We start from the raw sequence: 26,767 nt of genomic DNA, 5'->3' as shown, positions 1-26,767 counted from the left end.
ACTTTCCATACTTGTCTGTTTTTTTTATAACAGAAGTCGAATGCCAAAACATTTACGCAATCTAATTTAAAAACCAAATTTCCAAAAATTATCAAATGTCATTCAAAAACACGTTTTATTTTTAAATGTTATTATTTAACGAGATATTTTTATTTTAAATAAAAAAAATGAATATTTATTTTTGAATAATATCGCATAAATATTCGCAAATGTCAGTTAGAGAAAATATAGAAGCTTTTTTCAAGGACCTGAAAAATCCGTCAGAGGAAATTAGGCAAAAGGCCGGCCAAGAATTGTTCACTTTTATACAAAATGACCTAAAACCTCTCGTGCAAGATGAGATTAACAACGCCGTGGAGTTGATGTTGGCAGCCATCAGAGATATACTTCAAAATTCATCTGAGAAGAAGGGTGCTTTGCTGGCCATCAGTTAGTTTTTGTCTTTGACGTTTTTAATTATTTATTTTCTTATTTATATTCATGTTTTAATAATTTAAGTTATTAATTCATTTATTCATTATTGGTATTGTTGAACAACATGTTACACTGCTTCTCCATTTTATGTTAACAAATTAATTAAAATAATTAATTTACTAAGAGTCTTAGTAAAGATTCCATAAATTTTTTTAATTAACTATGAAATTAATTTAAAAATTGTCAATTATCTTCCAAAAAATCCCTCAGACATGTTAATGAAAGCCGAGTTAACGAACAACAATGTACAGCTGCTGAAACTCAGCCCGAGCTTGCATAGACTAATTGATACTCAAGATTTTTCACTAATCCGAGCTACCACTGATACCCTGTGTCAAATGATGATCATGTCCTCGTCTGCCGACATGTTTGCCGCAGAGTGCAATTTTTATTTTGATTGGCTGGCCTCGGGCCCGGAGAATAAAAAATATGCTGCTGTCAGTGATCAGTTACTGCTTTGATTGATTAGTGAATAGGACATTTTTTAAACGCTTAGGAATGTTGTTACTAAATTGAATAAGATTTATTAGGTTTTATGAAGGTAGCAAAAAAATTGTGTTCATGTTTTCCATTTTGATTGGTTGGTTGGTTGGTTGGTCGATTGATTATTTTAATGATTCAATCATCCATTCATCAATCCATTCATTTATTAAATCATTCAGTTAACATTCAAATTTTTGTCTAGTAACACTAACTTTTTAATCACTCTAATGAATAGTAGTTGGACAGATAAAAATTTAACCGACCAATCATTCAATTAGTTAACCAACCAATCAACCAACCTACCAACCAACCCACCCACCAACCATCCAACCAACCCACCCAACCCACCCACCAACCATCCAACCAACCCACCCACCAACCAACCCACCCACCAACCAACCAACCCACCTACCAACCAACCAATCACAGACGTTGTTATTGAGAGTCTACCCCCACATCTTCTCGACCGTGTTCCTCCAAGTCATACCTCAATTCATCAACAGCATACTCGTGGTTTTCCGGGAACCTAAAGTTAGACCACACTGCTACTGATATTAATAATAAAGTTATACCTGTAATTATTATTATTATTGCTGTTGTTATTTTTGTTGTTGTTGTTGAAGGGATTGTTGTTGTTGTTTAGAGTTAGACATTAGCTGCCAGTTTTACTGTGAATCATTTTGTTATTGTTTCTATAGCGAGATCATTATCATCGTCGTTGTCATCATCGTCGTCGTCATCATCTTTGATTGACAGTTACAAATTAGGGAATCGGCGGCCAGAGCGTTAGGAAGTGCTCTGAATGTTGCCTCGATGAAATATTTAAAGAGTGACAACATCAGAAGACCTGAATATTATAAGGTTTTTAATTCTTTCCGTTTTTTTCAGAGGTGTAGTTGTATCTTTTGTATCGATAGTTGTATCTTCTGTATCGATAGTTGTATCTTCTGTATCGATAGTTGCATCCTTTGTATCGATATTTGTATCTTCTGTATTGATAGTTGTATCTTCTGTATTGATAGTTGTATCTTCTGTATTGATAGTTGTATCTTTTGTACTGATAGTTGTTTTGTTTGTGTGTTTGTTCATAATACTTTCTTTAAACTATCGACCTCTAGAGATGCTTTGATGACATTGAAAAGCCGTATGATGAGATGCTGAGGAAAAAGGTTTTTTTCATTCATCCGTTCGTTCGTTCACTTAATTGTTCGTTCGTAGTTTCATTCACCCATTAAGCCATTTATTCCCTTGTCCATTCATTTACTTGTTCATTCACTCATCCATTCACTCTTTCGTTCATTCAATCATTCAGGTGACTCAAGATGATTGGCTGCATGGTAGCATGCTTATCTTTCTCGAACTTCTGAAATGTTGCAATGCCAAGGCCGAAGTTTGTTTTGTTATTTGGTGATGATGATGCTGCTGCTGCTGCTGCTGCTGCTGATGATGATGACGACCCTTTTTTTTCCCACATTCCTTCATTCATATGAAGTTTTTATCATGATGATGGTGATGTTGTCTCTCGTTCATTCATTCATGCATTCATTCATTCATTCACTCATTCACCAGAGAAACCATAGACGAGAAGAACGATTACTCAACAGTTCTATGGATCATCACCATCACCATCATCATCATCATCATCATCAACAACAACAACAAAAACTTTTACATCATCATCATCATCATCGCCGTCGTAAACGTAAGGATAGTTGGCTGGGTTCAAAGGTATGAAGGGTCATTTGATTGTATTATCGCCATCGTCATCATCATCGTCATCATCGTCACCATCATCATCATCACCAGAACCTCGCATCCTTATATGGGGAGGGTTACAAGAAGCACTGGATCCACACCATGATGGCTCCATCTTCTTCAAAGAACGACGCCGATGATGATGACGATGCCGACGACGGTGATGATGATGATGACGAGGACCGTGTCGATGATGATGACGATCACGGCGATGAAGGTTATTGCGGTGGTGATAACGATCAAAAAACCGGAAGCGGTGGTGCTGGTAATGATGACGTCACTGGCGATGATGGTGATGACGACCGCGACGATGACGACGATGATGACGTATGCGAGAATGTCTTCGTTAAGGAGTTGATGGCTGAGAAGATGACCAGGGTTGGTTTCTTTGTCTGTTATTCTCCATCTATCTATCCATCTATCTATCTGTCTATTCGTTCATCTGTTCTTTTATTCATTCATTAATTCATTCATTAGTTCATTTATTCATTTGTTCGTTCGTTCGTTCATTCGTTTAGATAACCGTATATCTTTTGAAATTGCGCCAAAGTAAAAGTTCATTCATCCACTCTTCACTTCTTTCCATCATTCCACGGATTGCATCTTTCAATCCTAATCTCTTCTACACTAAGTTAGTGACGATGATGATGATGGTGATGATGATGATGGTGATGATGGTGATGATGATGGTGATGATGATGGTGATGGTGGTGATGATGATGATGGTGATGATGATGATGATGATGGTGGTGATGATGGTGATGGTGGTGATGATGATGATGGTGGTGATGATGGTGATGGTAGTGCTTGTATGGTGCTTATTATACATAGATATCTACACAACGACAGCAATCTAGTCGTCATCATCATCATCATCGTCTTCATCCTCATCATCATCGTCTTCATCATCATCATCAACAGCTTCTTGTTGGAGTCTATGAAGTACCTCTTCAGTATGTTGAAGGTCAAGGAGTGCAAATCACGTGCCTTCATTGCTATTGGTCAGATAGCCTTGGCCCTCGGACCACTAATAAAGAGCCACAAGGAGGCCATCTTGAGGGAGATTCAAGCAGCATTAACCGCTAAGTTTGTGGTGATGATCGTCATGATGATGATGATAATTGTGATGATGATGATGATAATAATAATTAAATTATATTATATTATTTATAATATTATTATTATTATTTCCAAAAAATCAGAAAGCACAAAATAGTGACGACGTCTGAATTGGAGGCGAGCATATTCTTCTGCTTCAGCATGTTGGTGCTGGGCCTGAATGCTGGGGACGGACTGGTGGTCCTCGATGAGCTCAAGGGCTACGTAGACTCCATGGCCAAATTGGGGTTGAGGTGAGCAGCACTTCATCAACCAACCGATCAATCAATCAATCAATCAATCAATCAATCAATCAATCAATCAATCAATCAATCAATCAATCAATCAATCAATCAATCAATCAATCAATCAATCAACCAACCAACCAATCATTCAATCAACCAACCGATCAACCGATCGATCAATCAGCCAACCAAGCAACCATCAAACTCGCCAAACAGTGATGCACTTCTACGAGCTTTCAAGCGCCTTCTCACTGTAGAGCCCCTACGCCAATACATCCAGAAGTCCGTCATCAACCTCATCTACATCATCTTCACCGGACTACCCCTACAGCACCCCACCCTACTCCACAAAAATCCTTACCCCACCGCAGCTGCTATTTCGTCGCTGCGTGGGTCCATCGTCAGCGTACCCCTCCTAACCTCCATCGGTAGCCTGCAGACGTGCGGGGTCTCCATGTCGGCCCAAACGACCTCGCCGAATTTTTTCCAGATGATTTCCGGGCAGAAGCCAGTGGCTAGGCAGGTGACCAGGCAGGTGATTTCAGAATGGGTCCCCAATGTAGGTATTCTCAAGATGGCACTTCATACGCTCAGGAAGTTTGATTTTGGAGGTTTGATTGTTCAGTTTTGTTGTTTGTTGTTTTTTTTTTGTGGTTGTTGTTCAGTTGTTGCTTTTCAGCTGTTATTGTTGTGTTGTTGTTGTTCAGCTGTTGTTGTTTTTGTTGTTGTTGTCGCTGATTTCAAATTTTTGTAACGCTTTTGAAACTTTCTGAATTAAAAATTATCTAACAACCAAATTGATCGATCTATTTAAAAACTACTCTATTTAATATTCAAATTTATTAATTTGTTCATGAACCCTTTAAAAGATAACTCCCTATTGGACCTTGCCATGCGCGTACATGAAAGCTTTCTATCCAATGAAGATAAGGCAGTGAGGATTGAATCAATAAAAACTCTGACGAAAATTTTTGCTTTCTATTCGAATGTCAGAGTCAGTATTTTCCCATTAGCTGGCTAGCATTTGTGTAAATTAAATGAAGGATTTTGATTGGTTGTATAATTTCAAGATGGGTTTTGATTGGCTGTGTGTGGTTATATTTTAAATTCTGTAGTTGGATTTAATTGCTTGTTGATATAGTTGAATGATCCAATGGTTCTAATCCTTCGGTTTCTTTGTGCGGTTGTTTCTTATTGGTTGATTTGAGATTTAATTATGAATAATTTATGTTAATGACTCTTCTTTTTAATATTCATAATTAATATTCATAATTATTATTCATGGTACGCTAATGAGCCAGGTGCTTAACGATGTTGGGAAAGATGGTTTGAAAATGTTGACCAATGAAATGGTTTCATCCGTGCTTTCTGTTGCTGTTATTGATGAAGGTGGTGCCATATTCGTTCGTTTGTTCGTTCGTTCGTTCATTCGTTCGTTCATTCATTCATTCTTTCGTTCGTTCATTCATTCGTTCATTCACTCACTCACTCATTCATTCATTCATTCTTCCATTCATCCACTAATTAACGAGATCAGACGCCGATGTTAGGCACTGTGCACTGGTCTGCTTGGGCTCCACATTCGACTCCTGCTTGGCTCAGTCCAGTTCTCTCGCATTCATTTCACAATGTCTCAATGATGAAGATTTTAGGTAGGTCGGTCGGTCGGTTGATTGATTGATTGGCTGGTTTATTGATTGATTGGTTGATTGGTTGATTGATTGATTGGCTGGTTGATTGATTGATTGATTGATTGATTGATTGATTGATCACACACATCCCTAATTTCCTCACCTGAAGAATTAGGGAGGTGGCCACCTGCACCGTTGGTCGATTGTGCTCCAGCAATCCTTCCTTTGTTATGCCCTTCCTCAGGAAGTTGCTCGTTCGGGTTGGAGTTTTTCATTTGGCTGTGCTTCAATCAATCAATCAATCAATCAATCAATCAATCAATCAATCAATCAACCAACCAATCATTCATTTATTCATTCATTCATTTTCATTCAATCAATTAAACACTTACTTGCTTAATTAATTAGTTAATAAATTAATTAATTAATTATTCAACCAATGGCCAGCTCCTTTCGGAGATGGAGTACAGCAATCAGGATGGCAGCAAGATCGTTGCGGCCAAACTGCTATCCCACCTCTCCAGGTGCACTCCCAGTTTCTTGGAATCGTACCGCACTTCAATCCTGGACGCCATCTTGCCGAAATTGAGAACCTCCGAAGGTTTGTCGTCTGCCGTGGTTGTTGCCATGCTGGCCGCCCTCGGTGACTTGGTGCATGTTAGTGATGACGCTAATGATGATGGGGATTTATTCGTTTGTTTATTTGCTCGTTGACTCATTCATTAATTAATTCATTAATTAATTCATTCTTTCATTCATTCTTTCTTTCATTCATTCTTTCTTTCATTCATTCTTTCATTCATTCGTTCATTCATTCATTCATTCATTCATTCATTCACTCAGGTATCTGGAGAGCGGATCGGTGAGTATAGCGACGCCATCATCAACATACTCATCAGCATCATGCAAGAAACAATGCAAACAGCCAAACAGGAAGTGAGTTGTGATGATGATGACAATGATGATAATGATGATGATGATCATCATCATCATTATCATCATCATCATCATCATCACCACCACCAGGAGGCCCTGAGGACTTTGGGACTGATTGTAGAGAGTACAGGCTGCGTGGTTGAACCCTACCTCAAATACCCACAACTCCTCGAAGTCCTTTTACAATTCTTCAAGACCGAACAATCCATCACTACAAGAACTGAGGTGGATCTTTCTTTTTCTCTCTCTATTTATCTTTTCTTTTTTTCATTGGCTTCTCTCTTTCTCTCTCTCTCTCTCTCACTCACTCTCTTTTCCCCTCTCTCTTTCTCTCTCTCTTTTCTCTCACCCGTTCTCTTTTGCTATTTCGATCACATACACTAATCCACTAATTCACCAATTCACTAACTGACCAGGCGATAAAAGTGTTGGGGATCCTGGGGGCTCTGGACCCCTACAAGCACAGGGGGCTGATCAGTCAGGGAGTTGCCACGGAGTTGGGAGCCGTGTTGAGCATGTCTGAAAACAAGGGCGATCAGGACGTCACTAATCAAGGTCGGATAATTAAATGAGTGAATGTCATGAATGGACGAGTGAATGAATGAATGAGTGAATGAATGAATGGATGAATGGATGGATAGATAAAGGAATGAAGAATGCATGGACGGATTGATGGACGGAATGGACGATTGCGTAGATTATTTATTGTATATTGATTCATTTGCGTTGTCTTACTGTGTTGATTAATTCAATGATTCATTTACTCGTTTATTAATTAATTAATTAATTAATTAATTCATTCATTCATCCATCCATTCATCCATTCATTCATTTACAGACCTATCAATGAACGAGCTTCTAGTCAGTATGTCCATGGCAAATATGGATGACTATTATCCTGCGGTATCCATTGGTTGGGAATAATTTTTAATAAAATTTATAAAATTTTATAAAATTATATATAAAATTATCTGTCGTTTTAGTTGTCTTTCATTCTATTAATTCATTCATTCGTTCGTCATTCATTCGTTCGTTCGTTCGTTCACTCATTCGTTCATTCGTTTGGTTATTTATTCGTTTGTTCGTTCGTTCGTTAATTTATTTTTTCAAGTCGACCAACCAACCAACCAACCAACCAACCAACCAACCAATCAAACCTTCAGCAACTCTTATCCGACTTCTGCGCAATCCTTCACTTGGGCAGTTCTACAAATGCATCGCCCTCGCCATCTCGACGATATTCAAAGAAATGGGACTGAAATGCGTCCCATATCTGAATCAAGTCGTTCCGGGATTAACCAATGGGATCAAGGGCACGACGGATTGCACCTATAGGGAGGTTTGTAGAGAGGGGGGTCTGTTTCTCTATGATGGGGATTTTCTGTTGTTATTTTCGATGTGTGTGCTTTTTAAAGCGAGTCTTTCTTTATGATTTTCAAACATTTATTCATTCGTTTTTCATGTTTTCATTGATCCATCCATTCATTCATTCGTTTACTTATTCATTCATTCGTTCATTAATTAACTCATCATTCACTCACTCATTCACTCATTTATTCAGTTCCTCTTAAGACAGCTTGGAGTTATAATAGGTGTTGTAAAGCAGAACATAAGGCCGTATCTCTTCGATGTCTTTGCTCTTGTCAAGGTTGGCTGGCTGGCTGGCTGGTTGGCTGGCTGGCTGGTTGTCATCAGACACGTTGATTTATGTTTCAATCAAGGGGTAGGCAAACCATGGCCGGCGGGCCGCTTGCGGCCCGCGAAACTATTTTATGCGGTCCACGAGACCTTGTTCGCCAGAAAAAGGTCACCAGCCAGACATTATGACCAAAAAATAGGAACCACAAATCTTAAAAAAATTCTCCCCCGGTTTGAAAAAATTTGCTATTTAAGTACATATGCGGCCCTTCAAAAGTAAATTAGTTCTTAATGCGGCCCTCACAGCAAAAAGTTTGCCCACCGCTGTTTCAATCGATCAACCATTTAATCATTTAACCATTTAACCAATCGATATTAATCATTCACTCATTCAATCAATTATTCAATCAATCAACCTCCTACACACACACATACATAGTACACACACACACACAGGAATTTTGGTCAACTACTGCCTCAACATTCTGCACTATAATGGACCTTCTAGAGCAGTTAGTGGTCGCCATAGAAAGTGAATTTCGCAACTACCTCCCTAATATCGTTCCACTGATTCTACAGATCCTGGATAGCGATGATTGTGACGTCATCAAGCAGGATAGGATTGTTATTTCTAGGGTAGGAGATTGATGGATGGATGGAGGAGTGAGTGAAAATAAGTGGATAAATAAATGAATCAGTAAGATGGACGAATGACTGAGTGAATAATTGGATAAATGAATGAATCAGTGAGTGACTACTGGGTCAATAGATCATCATCATCCTCATCATCCTCATCATCATCACCCCCACCAGCTCTTACAAGCGTTGCAGGTGTTCGGCAAGCATTTGGAGGACTACCTTCACTTCATACTCCCGACCATCTGCAGCATGATCGATAACGAGAAGTTGGATGTGACCGTCAGGGGGTTCGTCGATTGACTGACTGAATGGATGAATGGATGGATGAATGAATGAATGAATGAATGAACGATTAATTGAATGATCTTACAAGTGAATGAATGAACAGCCCACCTACTTTCCAATCTTCACAACAGGATAGCCATCGAAACGTTAAGCGCTCTGACGGATCACTCCGACTTGACAGCTTACGCTTCCAGGATTTTCCACCCCGCGGCTCGCGCCCTGGCCACGGCGCCCCAGCTGCACGACGTTTTGATGGACCTCGTTAGCGATTTGGCTCTCCAATTAAATTTGAGGTTCAAAACTTACTCGGGCCTCATAATCCCAGTCGTGAATAAGATGAAGATTTATCACGAGAGATTTGAAGGCGTTTATTTGTGCATTTGTAAGGTGGGTTGTGTTGATTGATTGGTTGGTTGATTGATTGGTTGGTTGGTTGATTGGTTGGTTGATTGGTTGGTTGATTGATTGATTGATTGATTGATTGATTGAATCAGACCACCTTACTGACGCTGATGGAGCGTGGCGACGATGGAATACTGAAGCGGACGAGGCAGCTGAGCAGGTTCACTACAGATCAGTGGCTGCTGAACAACATGGCGACCAGCCTCAGTGGTAGTAGTGGTGGTGGTGGTGGTGTGGCTAACAACCACAGCAACAGCTCTAACGTTCTTGAGGCTATAAATTCAGATCTCAAGTTAAAACTTGATGCCAAGCAGTTAAAAAAGGTTGGTTGGTTGTTGGTTGGTTGGTTGGTGGATAAATGGATTGATTGGTTTGATTGATTCATTGATTGGTTGGAAACTGGATATTTGATAGACCGAATAGACCGATTTGTTTCAATAAATGGTTGATTGTAAAGTGATCTTGTTTAATTACCTTACCTTATTTTTTGAAAAATTAACTACTCGGTCAATCCTTAAACTTTTAATCGACCAATCACAAACCAATCTCACCAACTTACCGACCAATCACAAATCACCTCTTGCACCTATTGACCAATGACACGCAGGCTTGGCTGACGAGTCACAGAGTAACACGCGACGAATGGTTGGATTGGCTACGAAGACTCAGTCTTGAGTTATTAAAAGAATCACCCTCTCCAGCCCTCCGAGCCCTCTACCCACTCGCCAATGATTACAACTTACTGGCCAGGTCCTCTCAAAATTATTTTCTGTTATTTTTTCAAATTAATACCTTCCTTATTTATACCATGGTCGTTGTTTGTGTTGTTTGTTTTGATCCATTGCAAATAAACCAATCGTATTTCGGTCATTAAATCTTTCGACCAATCACAGATGTTTATTTAACTTCGACTATTTTGACCAATCACATTGCAGGGATTTGTTTAATCCCGCTTTTGTGAGTTGTTGGTTGGAGCTGAACGAAACAAATCAGGATAGTTTGATCAACAGTCTCCAGCATGCCTTCAAGTTTCAAGATGCTGTTGAAGTCACCCAAGCCATATTGAACCTCGCTGAATTCATGGAACATTGTGAAAATGTCTGTCTGTGTGTGTGTGTGTGTACGTGTATCTGCGTGTGTGTGTCTGTATTTCTCTCTTTCTCTCTCTCTTTCTCTCTCTCTCTCTCTCTCTCTTCTCTGTGTGTGTGTGTTTGTGCGTGTATAAAATCAATGCGTGCATATGTTTGTGTGTGTGTGCGCGTGCAGGTGTAAGTGAGTGTGTGTGTGTGTGTAACATTTACGTTTGATTGACAGAGTCCTCTGCCGCTGGACCTTAGCATGTTGAGTGATTGCGCCGTCCAATGCAGAGCCTACGCCAAGGCACTGCACTTCAAGGAGGCGGAGTTTTACAAAGGGCCGACCAATCAGATTCTCGAATCTTTAATCAGGTCGTCTAATGAATATTAATTAGGTCTTCTGTGATTATTAATTGAATCATTTTACGAAATTTTATTTCAATGTAAATTTGTATTATAATTTTTTGAAATTTGCATAAACTGGTCAACCAATCCCAACAGCATAAACAGTAAAATGCAGCAGCCGGAGGCAGCCAGTGGCGTGTTGGAATACGTGAGGAAGCATAATAAGAGCGATCTGGTTTGTTGAGTGCTTGGCTGGTTGAATGGTAGGTGAAATATGATTGGCTGGTTAAATGGTGGGTGAAATATGATTGGTAGGTTGAATGTTAGGTGAAATATGATTGGCTGGATGAATGGTAGGTGAAATATGATTGGCTGGATGAATTTATTGCTGTTAGTATTTGAGATTATGGTTTTAATAACAGCCCCATCATCACCAACACTATCGTCATCACCATTATCATCACCATCATCATCATCATGACCATAGAGGGTGCAAGAGAGGTGGTATGAGAAGTTGCACCACTGGGATAGGGCCCTCATAGCCTACGACCAACAACAGGAACGGGACCCCGACAACTCTTCCTACCTACTTGGCAGGGTTCGCTGTCTTGAAGCCCTCGGAGAATGGTTTGGTTTTTTCATTTTTTCATTCATTTATTCGTTTTTTTTTTTTTCGTTCGTCAGTTTGTTCGTTCATTCATTAGTTCGTTCATTTGTTCGCTTGTTCATTAGTTCGTTCGTTTTTCGTTCGTTTATTCAATCTAGAGAACCTGGGAGAATGTTTTGTTTGATTAATTGATTGAATGATTGATTGATGGCAGTGCAGATTTATAGAGCTCCTCTATTGATTTGTTAATCAGATTGGTTGATTCATTGATTGATTCATTTTTTCATTCATTTTCATTCATTTTTTTATTCATTTTTTCATTCATTCATCTCCAGGGGTAAGTTGCACGAAATAACGACAGAAAAGTGGCCTCTAGTGAATGAGACTGTGAAGCAGGACATGGCCCGCATGTCTGCAACTGCTGCCTGGGGCCTATGTGAGTGAGTGAGTGAGTGAGTGATTGTTTGGTTGGTTGGTTGATTGATTATATAACCAAATATATAACAAACAAATCTTTTCATCTAATCATTTAATTAACCAACCAACCAACTGATCAACCGGTCATTAAATCAATTAATCAACCAACCAATCAGCTCAATGGGAAGAGATGACGTCATACGTTTCATTCATCCCGAACAACACGTACGATAGCTTCTTCTTTCGCTCCGTCATCAACCTTCACAACGATAACTTCAATGCTGCTCACAAGGTTGGATTAATTGATAGATGGACAGATGAATGAATGAATGCATGAATGAATGAATAAACCAACATCATCATCATCGTCGTTATCATCATCATCATCATTACAGCTGATCACTCAAGCTAGGAACCTCCTCATAACGGAGCTTTCAACCCTTGTTGGAGAAAGTTACAACAGAGCTTACGGGGTGAGAGAGTACTTTTAAAATGGCTGTCTCGTTTCGTTTCGTTTTGATTCATGTCGTCTCGTCTCGTTTTTCAATCTTGTAGGTTTAAATGTTGAAGTGACGCGAGGTAGATTCCTTTTTTTTATTTGCTTTCCAGACGATGATGATGATGAATCTGATGATCAGATGCATCGGTCTATCATTCGCTCATTCATTCATCTTTTGTGACGATGGTGTGTATGTGACATTGGCTCATTCATCCGTTTGTTCACCCGTTCGTTCGTTCGTTCATTCGTTCATTCATTCGTTCGTTCAGGTGATGGTAAACGTCCAGATGTTATCGGAACTGGACGAGGTTATAAGCTACAAGGTGGTCCCAGAAAAGAGGGAGATGATCAAGGAAATCTGGTGGAATAGGATTAGAGTTAGTTAGTGGATTGACTGAATGAATGAATGTTAATTAACGAATGAAAGAATGTATGAATGAACGAATAGAAGGATGTATAGGTGGATAAATTTATGTTTGACCTATCTTCTTGTGCAGGGCTGTCAGGATATTCTGGAAGACTGGCAGAAGATATTACAAATCAGGTTGGATGGATGGATGAAATGATTGAATGAATGAAAAAATAAACGAATAAATTAATGAACGAATGAATGAATGAACAAACGAACAATTGAGCGAACGAGCCTATTAGTAAATAATTAATTGAGAGTAAACAAGAGCAACAAACAAACAAACGAACGAACGAAAACTTTGTATTCAAACCATCTGAAAGACAAATTAAAAAAAAATTCATCAAACAGCTGATTCCCGGAGACCACATAAGATAAAATAATCTTATGAAGGCCACCGTAATCACTGTACAATACAAATAGAATTTATTGAATTGTTAATTAGTTAGACAACAGAAATTACAAGTTAAATGTAACTTAGATATATATATATATATATATATATATATATATATATATATATATATATATATATATATATAAACCGCTTTCACCAATTTGACAAGCCCCTATAAAAACAGAATAATAATTAATACTTTAATCCGTCCAAGGAATGAGTGTCAGATCTTAAATGAAAACATTTAAGAAAACAATTAGGTAATAAGTTGTTGATCAATTTAAACATAAAAATAGACAAATAATAAATGTTCAGTTGTTTAACCTGTTAGAACGTCAAGTTTTATAAACAAATGACCATAAAAGTTAAATTATAATATAGTTTAATAAACCATTTTTGCATAATAAATAAATGATTAACAATATACGACGGGCTATTACTCCAAATAATATTACAGTTCGATAAATAAGGCAGGATAAAACTATTTTGAAGTATAACAGGAGCGTTTTTATTAAGTTTATTTTTAATCTTGTTAATTATCGATTGGGTTTACATGTAATATCTAATATGTGATCGTTCCACAATTACTTTGTAAACAAACGCCTAAAAGTTTTATCGAGTCAAGTTTTTCTATTGCATGGCTACGCATGTTGATATTTAAATCAGGAATAACGTTAGTTACAATCTTAGGATCCAGAATAGTATAAGAACATTTAACCGTGTTAATTATTAATTTATTGATATTAAACCAACTTTCAAATTTAGACAATTCACTAGACAAACAAACGAACAAATATCTGACCAATCAGATCATTGGTCCTTGACCCTCAAGATGACGTCAGACCTTGGCTCAAGTACGTTGGTCTCTGCAGGAAAAACAACAGAAGCGCTTTGGCTGGTCGTTCACCTATTTTTGTTGTGACCTATTTTCTATATGACCCATTTTTTTTACCTTTTTTCTGAATAACTCGTTTCATTCATTCATCCATTCTTTCATTGATGAGTTAACGTTCTTTCCATCAAATCGTCGTTAATCAGGGCGAACTTTGACCTCATTACTGGGCGGTGACCCTTACAAGTTCACTGACGAGAAATTAATCGGGTCGAACCCCAAGGTTGTCTTCGCATATCTGAAGTACCTTTGGGACGAGGGTGCCGGGAAGAAAGTGAGTTATGATGATGATGCTGGTGATGATGATGATGATCGTCATTTTTCGTTTCTATAGCAATCAGAGGCATTTAGGAGATTAGAATTGTTTGTGAAGAGTTTGTCGAGTTCCAATTCTCAATTTCAACCTGCATCTGATGCTAATGTCCTGGCCGCTAAGTTAGTTGGCCGATTGATTGATTGATTGATTGATTGACCGATTGGTTGATTGATCTCGGGCGCGCCTGTACACACACGCACACAGATGTTTCCTGAAATTGGGTCAATGGCATAGTTTCATGACAAACCCGAGGAGCATACAGGCAAAGCAAGAAGTGGTCAAATATTACAATGAGGCCACCAAACATAATAAGTAGGTCAATCCGTGAATATTAATTAGCTGATTGTTATTTTGATGATGTTATTCATTTATTTATTCACGAAGGGATTGGGTGAAAGCCTGGCACTCATTTGCATATGCTAATTACGACGTCCTGTCTACGCTGAAGGAAGCCAAGTCCAACGAAACAATATCAGACGATCCAGTGGTATGCCTGGCCAATTAGCTCATTATTATTCATGAATTAATACTATTGAATTGATTGAAACATTCACAGGCGAACATCTTAGCTTCAGCAGCAGCAACAGCAGCTACAACTACACCATCATCTCCGCTACCAACAACAGCGACAACAACATCGTCATCAACAATATCAACGACACACTTGATGGCGGAGCACTGCAAGGCCAGCATCCGTGGTTTCCTCAAATCCATTGCCCTCTCAGATGCCTGCAGCACCCTCCAGGACAGCCTGCGCATCCTCACCATGTGGTTCGAGTACGGAAACATTCCGGAAGTGAATGGCGCCCTGGTGGAAGGTGTGAAGACTGTTGCCATCAACAACTGGATCCAGGTGCCGTTTCTTTGCCACTAAACTACATCAACTACTACCACCGCCACCACCACCACTACTACTACTACTTCTACTGCTACTACCTCTACTGCTACTACTACTACTTCTACTACTACTACTACTTTTACTGCTTCTACTACTACCACTACTTCTACTACTACTGCTAATAACAATGCTAACAACAACAGTAATAACAATGAGAATAACCTCACATTACTACGAAAAAAATTAACTTAGGTAATACCTCAGTTGATAGCCCGAATTGACACGCCTCGCCCGCTGGTTGGCCGTCTTGTTATACAACTCCTAAAAGACATCGGTAGGCAGCATCCACAGGCGCTCATCTATCCTTTGGTGGTGGTCAGCAAGTCCCAGGTTCAAACGCGCAGTCACGCTGCTAATGTTGTCCTGAAGAATATGAAGGAGCATAGTAGTGTATTAGTGCAACAGGCCATGCTGGTAAGTTTGGATGTTTTTCTGAGTGTGTGTGCGTGCGTTTGTGCGCGCGCGCGTGTGTGTGTATGTTGGGTGTTTTTTTGTAGGGAGAATTTTGTGGGCCCAATTTTGGGTTAGTTGAGGTTTTTTGATGGTGTTTGTTCGTAATTTGTTTGTAATTTTTCTTAAATTTCGAGGTGTTTTGTGGCAATTTTTGATTATTTTTGACGTTTTTAATCACGGCCACCATCATCATTATCATAACCGTCGTCGCCATCATCATCATCATCATCATCGTCGTCATCACGATCGTCAGGTGAGTGAAGAGTTGATAAGGGTAGCGATTTTGTGGCATGAACTTTGGCACGAGGGCTTGGAAGAGGCATCAAGGTCGTTTACTATCAAAATCATCATCATCATCATTATTATTTTTTTTTTGTTGTTGTTGTTGTTGTTGTTGCTGTTGTTGTTGTTGTTGTTTTCAGTCATCACGACAATGATCTCCATCAGGTTGTACTTCGGGGACCGTAACATACCTGCCATGCTGAACGTCCTGGAACCTTTGCACCAGATGCTCGTCAATGGTCCGCAGACACAGAAAGAAATTGCTTTCATTCAGGTTGTTGTTGTCGTTGTTGTTGTTGTTGTGTAGATGTAGTTGTTGTCGTTGTTGAAGATGTAGTTGTTGTCGTTGTTGTTGTAGATGTAGTTGTTGTCGTTGTTGTTTTAGATGTAGTTGTTGTCGTTGTTGTTGTTGTGGATGCAGTTGTCGTTGTTGTTGTTGTAGATGTAGTTGTTGTCGTTGTGATCATTCTGATGGCGTTTTTAATATCATCTATCTCTAACATCATCATCATCATCATTAGTATTATCATCATTCTTACTTACGCACACACACACACGCACACACACACGCACACACAGTCGTACGGACACGACTTGAATATCGCCCACGAGTGCTGCAGACGATACCAGCTGACGAGGAACAACAAAGAACTAACACAGGCCTGGGATCTGTATTATCAAGTTTTCAAAAAGATCACCAAGCAACTTCCTCAGGTTGTTAGTTAGTTCTTTGGCCGGCTGGTCCAATCAATCAATCAACCAATCAATCAATCAGTCAGTCAATCAATCAGTCAGTCAATCAGTCAGTCAATCAGTCAATCAATCATTCATTCAATCATTCAATCAATCATTCAATCATATGTTTCAACATTTAATCATATAACCTCTTCCACATTCAATCCTCTAGCCCAAAACCAACTCCTCCCACATTCAACCAACCAACCGACCAACCAACCAACCGACCAACCGACTAACCATGCAACCAATCACATTCCACCACCTAGCTGACGTCATTAGAGCTTCAGTACGTGTCGCCGAAACTTCTAGAATGCCGAGACATGGTTTTGTCTGTCCCGGGAACGTACGATGCCAATCAACCAATCGTCTATATACAAAAAGTTTGCAGCAGTTTAAGTGTCATCTCGTCTAAGCAACGGCCTAGAAAGCTGTGTATATACGGTATGTTGGTATGATGGTTCGTGTGTTGTTTTTCTGTGTGTGTGTGTGTGTGTGTGTGTGTGTGTTTCTGTCTCTGTGTGTGTGTCTGTGTGTGTCTGTGTGAACATCATTGTCGTCATCATCATCAGGAAGTAACGGCCAGGAGTACCAGTTCCTGTTGAAAGGTCACGAAGATTTGAGGCAAGACGAGAGGGTCATGCAGCTGTTCGGGCTGGTCAACTCAATCCTACTGACCAATCAGCAGATACCCAAGAGGAATTTATCGTCGGTGATGATGATGATGATGTTCTTGTTGATGATGATGGTGTTGTTGATGATGATGATGGTGTTGTTGTTGTTGGTGATGATGGTGGTGATGTTGGTAGAGGTGATGGTGATGATGATGGTGACTTTGATGATGGTGATGATGATGACGGTGATGATGATTCAACCGCGTCGTCATAATTTATGTTGTTCACATTCCTACTACAACTCTCTCCTCTCCTCTCATTGGTCGCCCGTCGTCCACACGTCAACCAATCAGAATCCACAGATACGCCGTCATACCGTTGTCGACAAACTCAGGTACTTATCATATTCGTTGTGCTGATAGTAATAACAATAATAATAATAATATTAATAATAATATAATAATAATAATAAATATAATAATAATATAATAATAATAATAACAACTGGAAGGCCTGATTGGATGGGTGCCGAATTGCGATACCCTCCACTCACTGATTCGAGATTATCGGGATCGGAAGAAGATCCTACTTAATATAGAGCACAGGATTATGCTGCGGGTGGTTATGATGACGATGATGGTGGTGATGATGGTGGTGGTGAGGATGGTGTTGATGATGATGATGGTGGTGGTGCTATCTTATCATTCGCCATGCTGTCATATTTTTTATTTTCATCACCATCATCATCATCACCACCATTATCATCATCATTGTCATCACCACCACCACCACCATCATCATCATCACCACCATCATCATCATCATCATTACCATCATCATCATGATCAGATGTCTCAAGACTACGACCACCTCACGCTGATGCAGAAGATAGAAGTCTTCGAACATGCCCTGGAGAACACGAACGGCGATGACCTCGCGAAAATTCTCTGGGTCAAAAGTCCGAGTTCAGAGGTCAGGGGTTATATAACCAATCAATCAGTCAACCAGCCAATCAACCAATCAAGCAACCAGCCAACCATTCAAATCAAAATCAACTATTCATCAAGCAAGCATTTATATAAATCAAGCAGCACCATCCTACTACACACACACGCACACACACACACTTACGTAGATATGGTTCGACCGACGGACGAACTATACACGTTCACTGGCCGTGATGTCCATGGTGGGATATATTCTGGGACTGGGAGACAGGCATCCCTCTAATTTAATGCTGGACCGAATTTCCGGAAAAATTATGCACATCGATTTTGGAGACTGTTTTGAAGTGGCCATGACCAGGTTTTCAGGATTTTGGTTGAATGATTGAGTGAGTCGTTGATTGATTGAATGAATGAATGCATGATTGATTGATTGATACAAGAAGTCACCCTATCGAGTTAAATTTTACTTTCAATGATAATAACAATTTCTTTCCATACATTCAGAGAGAAATTTCCAGAGAAAATTCCATTCAGACTTACGAGAATGCTCGTCAACGCTATGGAAGTTGGTAACAATTGATCACACAGTTGATTGTTTGTTTGATTGATTAATTTCAGTCCCACAACGAATAAATTCCTATCTTACGCTAATTAGAATGGCTATGGAAGTTTGTAGCAATTGAACGACCGACTATTTGATTGAATATTACCTCATTGATTGATGTTCTGATGACTGATTGATGGATTGACTGACTGATTGGTTGATTTAAGCCCCGCCTTCAACAAAATCCCTAATTTTAGGTGACTGGAATCGAGGGAAACTACAGGTTGACCTGCGAGAGAGTCATGCGAGTGTTGAGGAGTCACAAGGACAGTCTGATGGCCGTGCTGGAGGCCTTTGTTTACGATCCTCTGCTTAATTGGAGACTGATGGAAGGTTGTGATGATGATGATAATAATAATAATAATAATAAATAATTATGATGATGAGGATGATGGTCGCATACACACGTACAGCTAACATAAGGGAGCCAAAGAACTCGTCGATTGCTGGCCCTTACAATACGGCCAACGACTTAGGTTATTATTTTTATTGTTTTTATTATTATTGTTGTTGTTATTATTATTATTACTATTCTCTAGACTTTTCTACCATGGAACATTCGTATGCGAGCTTGAAGAGAGTGCATGAAAGTTCTCTGGGTTGGTCTGCCATTATTACCATAATCATTTTTGATATTATCATTCGTGCCGTCACTGATGTTATTGTTTCTGCTGTACAGAACAGGCTGTTGAAAATATATTAAAAATAATATAATAACAAAAATATAATAAAGTTAATAATTATTATAATTAGAAATAATTATTGCAGCGGAGGGTGACGCACCCCCGGAGGAATTAAACAAGAAGGCCCTCTCCATAATAAACAGGGTAAGGGATAAGTTAACTGGAAAAGATTTCAATACGACGGACTCCATCGACGTCCCATCTCAAGTTAGCCAACTCATAGAGCAAGCCACGCTTCACGAGAACCTTTGTCAGTGCTACATTGGATGGTTCGTACTTTTGACTATTTGTAGTGCGTATTGTCTTTTTTTCTCTATGTTTCACCCCTTCTTTTTCTACTTCACTTTCTTGTGGCACTAATGACTGGCTAAACCAACGGAGATTACTATATAACATTTACCTACTCAGTGTATATATAGTTTTTCTTTCTGCGTTTAACTCACCTTCTATGTTTTTCTTGTTACTTTCCTTCCCTCCTGTTTCCGTCTCCATACCTCCCTCTTTTTACATCCTCTCTACGTACACATCCCATGTGCTTGTTTCCAAGTGTTCTTCCGTGTATTAAACGACGGACGGCCTCAATGAAATTGAAGTTAATCAATTAATAATAAAAACTTCTTTCGAATTTCATCCACCCAGGTGCCCGTTCTGGTAAATTTTGACGAAAACAGGAACAATAACAAAAAAGTGATAATAACAGTAATAAAATTTAATCATGGCTAGCAATCGATAGATCTTTTTATCAATTTTTATTTCGTTAAATCTTGAATTTAAAAAGTTAATTTCTTACTGGTTACAACTATTATTATTGTTTTATTATCATCACTATTGTTATTTCTTTAAATCAAAACAGATGGATATGTAATTGAATACGAAGAGGATGACGAATTGTAGTAATAAAATTACAACACACGTTTAGACGGCATTTTCCCCGAGATCGGGGAAAATATAAAAAAATTCGAGATTATAAAAATTATTAATTACGACTGTAATAGTTATAATTATAACAATTATGACCATAATTATAAAATACTTTCCTTTCGCACGCACGTACGAAACGTTTTCATCATCATGAGTAAACTCAGTGGCGCATTGTTCTACTGCTTTAAAACAGTTGATAATATTATTAGTATAATGGTTATTATTGATAACATCATAAACATGTATTTATTATGAGATTAATTAATTGATAATATATATATAATATATGTGTGTGCATGTGAATAGAAGTGGTCGTGAAAATCGCTAGTACTGCTAAATTAGTTTGTATCTTTGGCGACTTTCTTTTTGGGCTTTTTCCTTTTTTTCTTCTTTTCCACGTTAGGCTTCTGAGGAGCTGTCGTCTCCATCACGTGGCCTTCACTTTCTTTCTTGGGCTTTTTATTCTTTTTCTTTCTTGCTGCAGTTTGTGTTGCAGCTGCTGGTACAGCTTCTTTAGATGGGGAGTTCGCCTTTTTTATGTTTACTTTTTTGGGTTTTTTGATCTTTTTCACATCAGTGGATTGCTGCTTCTGTTCGTTGCCGGCGTTGGCCTTCCTCTGTTGAGCTGAAATTTAGTTCCGAGAATAATTAATTATTATCACCATCCACCAACATTACATTCCTCAGAAGTATTAACATCAACAACATTACAGCCAGCAACATCAAAACCATCATCACTATCACCATCATCACAAAAATCATCATCATCACAACCAATTTCCTTCCGTTTCCTCCTTTTTAACTCTTTCTTATAGGCTCTCCTCTGCGACTTATGCTTAGCTTTTGCAAACTGAACCAGCAAATCACAGCCTTCCTTTGATTTGATTGGTCTGTCCTTTGCCTTCCTGCAATCTGATTCGCTCTTGAAACAGACTGTCACGTGACTGTTGTAGTAGTAGTAATGATGAAGATAATGGTGGTCTTACTTAATACAAAAATAATAACAATAATAAGACAGAAACAACAAACAGTTAGCTAGTAGCTTACTCTTTAAGTAATTTCATTTCATCATCAGCACCATCAACTTCACCAGTTTTATTATCACCGGCCCCGAGGAACTCGCCGACAATTTTTACACAATCAGGGAAAAGCTTTCTAACTTCACCCTTCGTAGTTTGATTAGACTGAAACCCGGATACAAACAAGTCCGTAGAACTATAAAATGTTTTTTCTTGCTGTTTCTTTTCTTGGTCTGTAATAATAATAATATTATTATTATAATTAATCATAAAAATAATGGTAACATTAATAATATATATGATCCAATATATGTATATTAATAGAAATATTGTCATATATAGTTATACTGATATTAGTACTATATTTCAATTCCAGCAAACCTCGTATATATTTACTCTTACTACAGGCGTAATCAACGACGATGTCAGAGCTAATTTTTTTAATCTGCTTCCTTACAGACTCATAGTTTTTGTTTCTCGTATCTGGGTCGTGAAATTCTATGAAAGCCTTCCTGAATATGTTTATGTACGTGTTTGTATTTGCGCCTGCACTTATATGTAAAAAACCGATTGTGCGTGTGTGTGCGTGCGTGTGTGTTGCGTATGTATGTATGTATATGTGTGTGTATAAATAGCTATTGATGATGCTGTAAATATCTCAATCACATAATTGTTGTGTGTGTGTGTGTGTGTGTGTGTGTGTGTAGGCTTGTCACCTTTTCTTGGCTTTTCCGGTAGTAAGGAACCGTACTCCGGTAATGTCTGGCGACATTTTCTTGATGACCTCCACGTCGACCTCTGTTGGAACCAACTTAATGAACATGCTTCTTTCATTACGTAGCACTTTGTTGTTGATGGAAAAATTAATTTACCATATATTTATCTATCATCTGTACTTTAATTATTCAATTCATTATTGAGGTTAAAGTTCACTTTCAGTTTCACTTACGTTTAGCAAGTTCTCCGGCAATGATACTTGGATCTGTGTAGATGGATGGAGAAGAAGTTATACAGATCAGTTAAGGTTTGAAGGCTATGATTACCAAATGATAATATATGATGCTAATAAATTTTGAAAGCATAGACAAATAAGACAACCGACCATCTGGTTTTAATATTCTTTTTTTGTCCTTTTTCGTTTCACCACTTCCTTCTTTCTTTTTTTCTTTCTGTCTCTCTAACTTTGATCTGATCTCTACAGGACATTTATAAACCAATTTTGAATAATGACAATCTAATCAATTGAATAAAAATTATACGCAGAAAATTTTAAAAATTCTGAAAAAATAAATAAAGAAAAGGTTATAATCATGTCAGAAAATCATAAAACAATTGCAAGCACGCGCGGGCGCGCACACACACACATACATATATATATATACACACAAACATACACACATACACATACAGACACCAGTTTTATAACCAGATATACCTCCTTCAATCTTCTTATCAATCTTTCCTTTGGCCATTTTCTTTACAGGTGATTTCTTTTGAAGAACATCGTCGTCGTCATCATCATCATCAGTGATTTCCATATTATCATCATCATTATCATCGTAATCATCACCACCATCATCATCATCAGATAAGTCACTACCATCTTCATCATTGTTATCATCATCTTCTTCACTGTCATTGAAATTGTCGTCTTCTTCTTCTTCATCACCATCATCATCGTCGTCATCAAAGTTCAAATTTTTTTTAGATTCATTTTTATTTATCTTGCAGTTTGGCTTCATATTTTTTCGAAGGCTTTTCAATTTGGCCTATTTCAATTTAGGAAGTAATTTTAGTTATTTTACAAAAATGTATTTGTATTTTAATTTCTAATAAATCAACATTTTAACAATGAAAAGATGACCTTTATATTTAAAAAATTGTAAATTTAAATAAATGATGAATAATAATGATCATACATCAAATTCATCTTCACTAATTTGTTCATCTATTTCTTCGAGTAGTTTCTTCCTCTTTGGCTGAGGTTCAGAATTCATTATCTTCTTTCGTTTTTTGTTCTCATCTTTCCTTCTGTTGGCAGTTGGCGTCTGGGAATGAACAATAAAAATTAAAAATTAACTTCAATTACGAATTAATAAATTATTAAATATTATTACATTATATTATATTATATTAGCCAATTGGTTGTCAATTGCAATTATTTTTTAAATAAGAATTAAATTAAGATTAGGAATGGCTAATTATAGAAAGGTGTTAGGTTAGCTAGTGCAGTTATAATATGTTATCATCAGTTAGTAGGTTAGAATTAGGACAAAGAACAGACCTTTTGATTCAGATTTGATTGATCAGTGTTAAAAATTATAGATAATAATTTAATATTTTAATAGAGATCTCAAAAAAAAAATAAAATTATAGTTTATTCATTATTGTTTATTTTTTATATAATTATAATATTTTAATAACAATTTTAGTTTGCAATGATACAAAAAAATTTGATTGTACAGGCGACCGAACCTAATTAGAAAATTATTTGCCAAGCTAACTTCTAATCAATGTCAGTAACGTGTAAGAAGTAAGTAATGTAATCGTAACGTAAATTCAAATTAAATAATATTATAATCGTAATCGTAATGTAATGTAACGGTGATCATAAAATAAAAATTATTCATTCAAAAACGCGTCGAAATGAAAAATTTAACAGTAATTTTGTGAGATTTGAAACTAACTTGAGACAATTCTTGGCCTTTTAATTTCTTCATTTTTTGACAAATTTGATGAAATCTGCGGCGCGGACGAAGAACGAAACTCAAAAAGCACGAGGTCCCACCGAACAGAAATAGTTACAAGTCCATAAAGTTAGGAGTAAATTTAAATAAATTATTTATATCCATGTGTAAAATCACAAATTCTAGAGAAACAAATTAAATTTTATTAAAATACTTAGTTATTTAAATAAAAAATTATTGTCAATTTTTATAATGTTAAATTTGCAATTGAAATGGTCACTTTGCTTTAAGGCAGTCACTAACAAATACCTGGTGATCAAATTAAGAGCTTCATAATTTTTTTAATTATGTCCCCTTTTTTAAATTCGAATTCGTGTGCATTTTTTGCATGACTAAATGAAGTCGATCGATGAAAAATTGATCGGTTGTTAAATAAAGCAAAAATGACGTCTAGAATTTCAACATCAAGAATTGTCGGATTGTCTTGGCAACAAATTGTTGAAGAAAATTCAGAAAACGAAGAACAGAAAGATGAAAAGTTATCTTCATGCAATCCCAATCTGGAAACACGAATTCCGTTTGGAAATGTTTCGAACAAGCTCCCCAGCAAAAGCAGACGAGCTGTATTTGGAAACAAAATTATGAAATCCTTGAATCAGGGAGTTAATTCAAGCTTTGGGGCAATGCAAGAAAGAGTCTTGAGGCGTGCAACGTCAGTTAAGTTAGCTCTGAACTCCATAATTAAGCAGGCTAGTATTTATTTCATTTTTTTGTACTGAATAAATTTTTTAATTGGAAATAAAAGTGATCAACTACTTCATAATTTGATATTTTTTCCTACTTTCAACTCATCTCTTCATTCACTCAAAAATACTCTAGAAAATCAAAGTGCCAACTCGAAATAAGAAGAAACTAATCACACGTACACCATCAACAACTGTGAAAAATGATCCAACATCAGCAACAACAACAACCAAACAAACACCTCAGAGAAGATCTGACAGACTTATGATGAAAAGAAATGAAGTAAAGATGTATTCCCCATTTGAGATTGACTCCCCATCAATTAGGGCGCCCCCACTGAGACCCAAAATGGGGATTGTTGAGAAACAACATGCAAGGTTTCCCATTAGGCATAAAATATTTTCAATTAATTTATTTTTGACATTTTTCTGAAATTTAATTTTACTACTTTTAAATAATCACTTTTTCATAATTAGTTTTGCCATTTTTTGCAATTTTTAGATACTTGTGGAGTAGTCCTGAGAGCATAAAAGCTGGAATATATAGCATGACCAATGACATGCAAGCTCTGGCAAACCTGAGTGATGATTGGTCAACACCGGCATCCAATCAGAGAGCTAGAAGGTTATTTGTGCAAACTATTATTGTTAATCATTTATTTTACTAATTTGATTTAAAAAAATTATTTTTAGAAGTAATGTTCGAACAACAACAAGAGGCTACAAAAGCCCAAGGAGCAAGAAGCCATTATTCATTTAAGAGAGTTGTTCATTTTATATTTTTTCAAATTGGAGATCTGTTTTTAACAGCCAATCATGTTATCTCATGAAATTTTTATATGCCTATTTGCATATTTTAACAACCAATAAGTGTCATTTATGTTAACTGTTTGTCTTAGTTTTGATTGATATATATGCTCATTGCATGCTTATTTTGTTATTGCTATTGTTAGCTGGTTTTTTTTATTTTGCTTTCAAGAAAATTTATTTTTTGATAATTTTTATGAATATTTCATATTTTTGTATCTTAAATAGCTTGGTTTGCTCAACATCTCACGGTTAATAATTTGTTCCAAATAAGCCTCTAAAATAAATTTCATAGTTTCAGTGCTTTTCTGTGTAATGATTTATTTGTTTGTTAGCAAACGATTTAGTCACTTTTCAAAATTTACAAATGAACCGCTTATAAATTAGGTATACATATAGATTACAATTCTTTTTTTTTTCCGTATTATATGATCATTATCAATTTAGAGAACATTTTTAACTTCTCAATGAGCAGCTTGTATTGTCCTGTTTACAAAATGTAACCTTGTGTTTAGAGCATTCACGCTTGTACGAAACGAATCTCGTTTCACATTGCACGTTAAATTTTTACTGATTACATAACCTGTACCATTGTTACAACACTATTAAATGTATTACAAATTATCTTTTATTTCGTTCATTTGCCATTTTTACAACGAAATTCTTGCTTAGTCCATACATTTTTTAAAAATAGGTTTCTTGAAGGTTTATTTTTTGAAATTGCTTTTTCATATAATTCATAAAATGAGTGAATAAATATAATAACGCGTAGAAACTTCAAATTTTTCTATTTCTTTGAAAAAAATTTTAAAGGTCATTTTTACTACGAT

General features: G+C 37.1%; 2 protein-coding genes across 2 annotated transcripts; both read left to right on the top strand.

Moving 5' to 3' along the window:
- Window positions 1-209: 209 nt before the first annotated feature.
- On the top strand, window positions 210-20,415 carry HELRODRAFT_161965 (hypothetical protein; the record flags this gene model as incomplete). Its single annotated transcript, XM_009021833.1, has 53 exons — window positions 210-429; window positions 685-911; window positions 1,714-1,818; window positions 2,076-2,126; window positions 2,270-2,347; window positions 2,764-3,090; window positions 3,231-3,343; window positions 3,634-3,798; window positions 3,915-4,064; window positions 4,336-4,337; window positions 4,427-4,666; window positions 4,925-5,049; window positions 6,134-6,343; window positions 6,530-6,622; window positions 6,713-6,847; window positions 7,039-7,177; window positions 7,461-7,525; window positions 7,827-7,961; window positions 8,184-8,264; window positions 8,717-8,896; window positions 9,074-9,186; window positions 9,316-9,445; window positions 9,679-9,849; window positions 10,194-10,336; window positions 10,522-10,684; window positions 10,901-11,034; window positions 11,164-11,242; window positions 11,495-11,634; window positions 11,950-12,054; window positions 12,266-12,323; window positions 12,427-12,504; window positions 12,800-12,907; window positions 13,028-13,074; window positions 14,146-14,234; window positions 14,375-14,502; window positions 14,807-14,856; window positions 14,929-15,031; window positions 15,101-15,397; window positions 15,635-15,856; window positions 16,149-16,222; window positions 16,343-16,451; window positions 16,757-16,858; window positions 17,499-17,620; window positions 17,880-17,920; window positions 18,038-18,144; window positions 18,376-18,498; window positions 18,662-18,831; window positions 18,978-19,038; window positions 19,275-19,410; window positions 19,491-19,553; window positions 19,617-19,676; window positions 19,831-20,029; window positions 20,400-20,415. The coding sequence occupies 53 exons, from the start codon at window positions 210-212 to the stop codon at window positions 20,413-20,415; spliced, it is 6,582 nt and encodes a 2,193-aa protein (XP_009020081.1).
- A 4,415-nt stretch (window positions 20,416-24,830) lies between these two features.
- On the top strand, window positions 24,831-25,890 carry HELRODRAFT_161963 (hypothetical protein; the record flags this gene model as incomplete). Its single annotated transcript, XM_009021832.1, has 4 exons — window positions 24,831-25,099; window positions 25,380-25,508; window positions 25,633-25,755; window positions 25,824-25,890. 4 exons carry the CDS (start codon window positions 24,831-24,833, stop codon window positions 25,888-25,890), a joined length of 588 nt encoding a protein of 195 aa, XP_009020080.1.
- Between the last annotated feature and the right edge of the window lie 877 nt (window positions 25,891-26,767).

The sequence above is a fragment of the Helobdella robusta genome, assembly GCF_000326865.2.
Source record: "Helobdella robusta unplaced genomic scaffold HELROscaffold_3, whole genome shotgun sequence".
NCBI lineage: Eukaryota > Metazoa > Annelida > Clitellata > Rhynchobdellida > Glossiphoniidae > Helobdella > Helobdella robusta.
The sequence above is the reverse complement of the archived record's forward strand: the minus strand, read 5'-3'. Positions and strand labels throughout refer to the sequence as shown.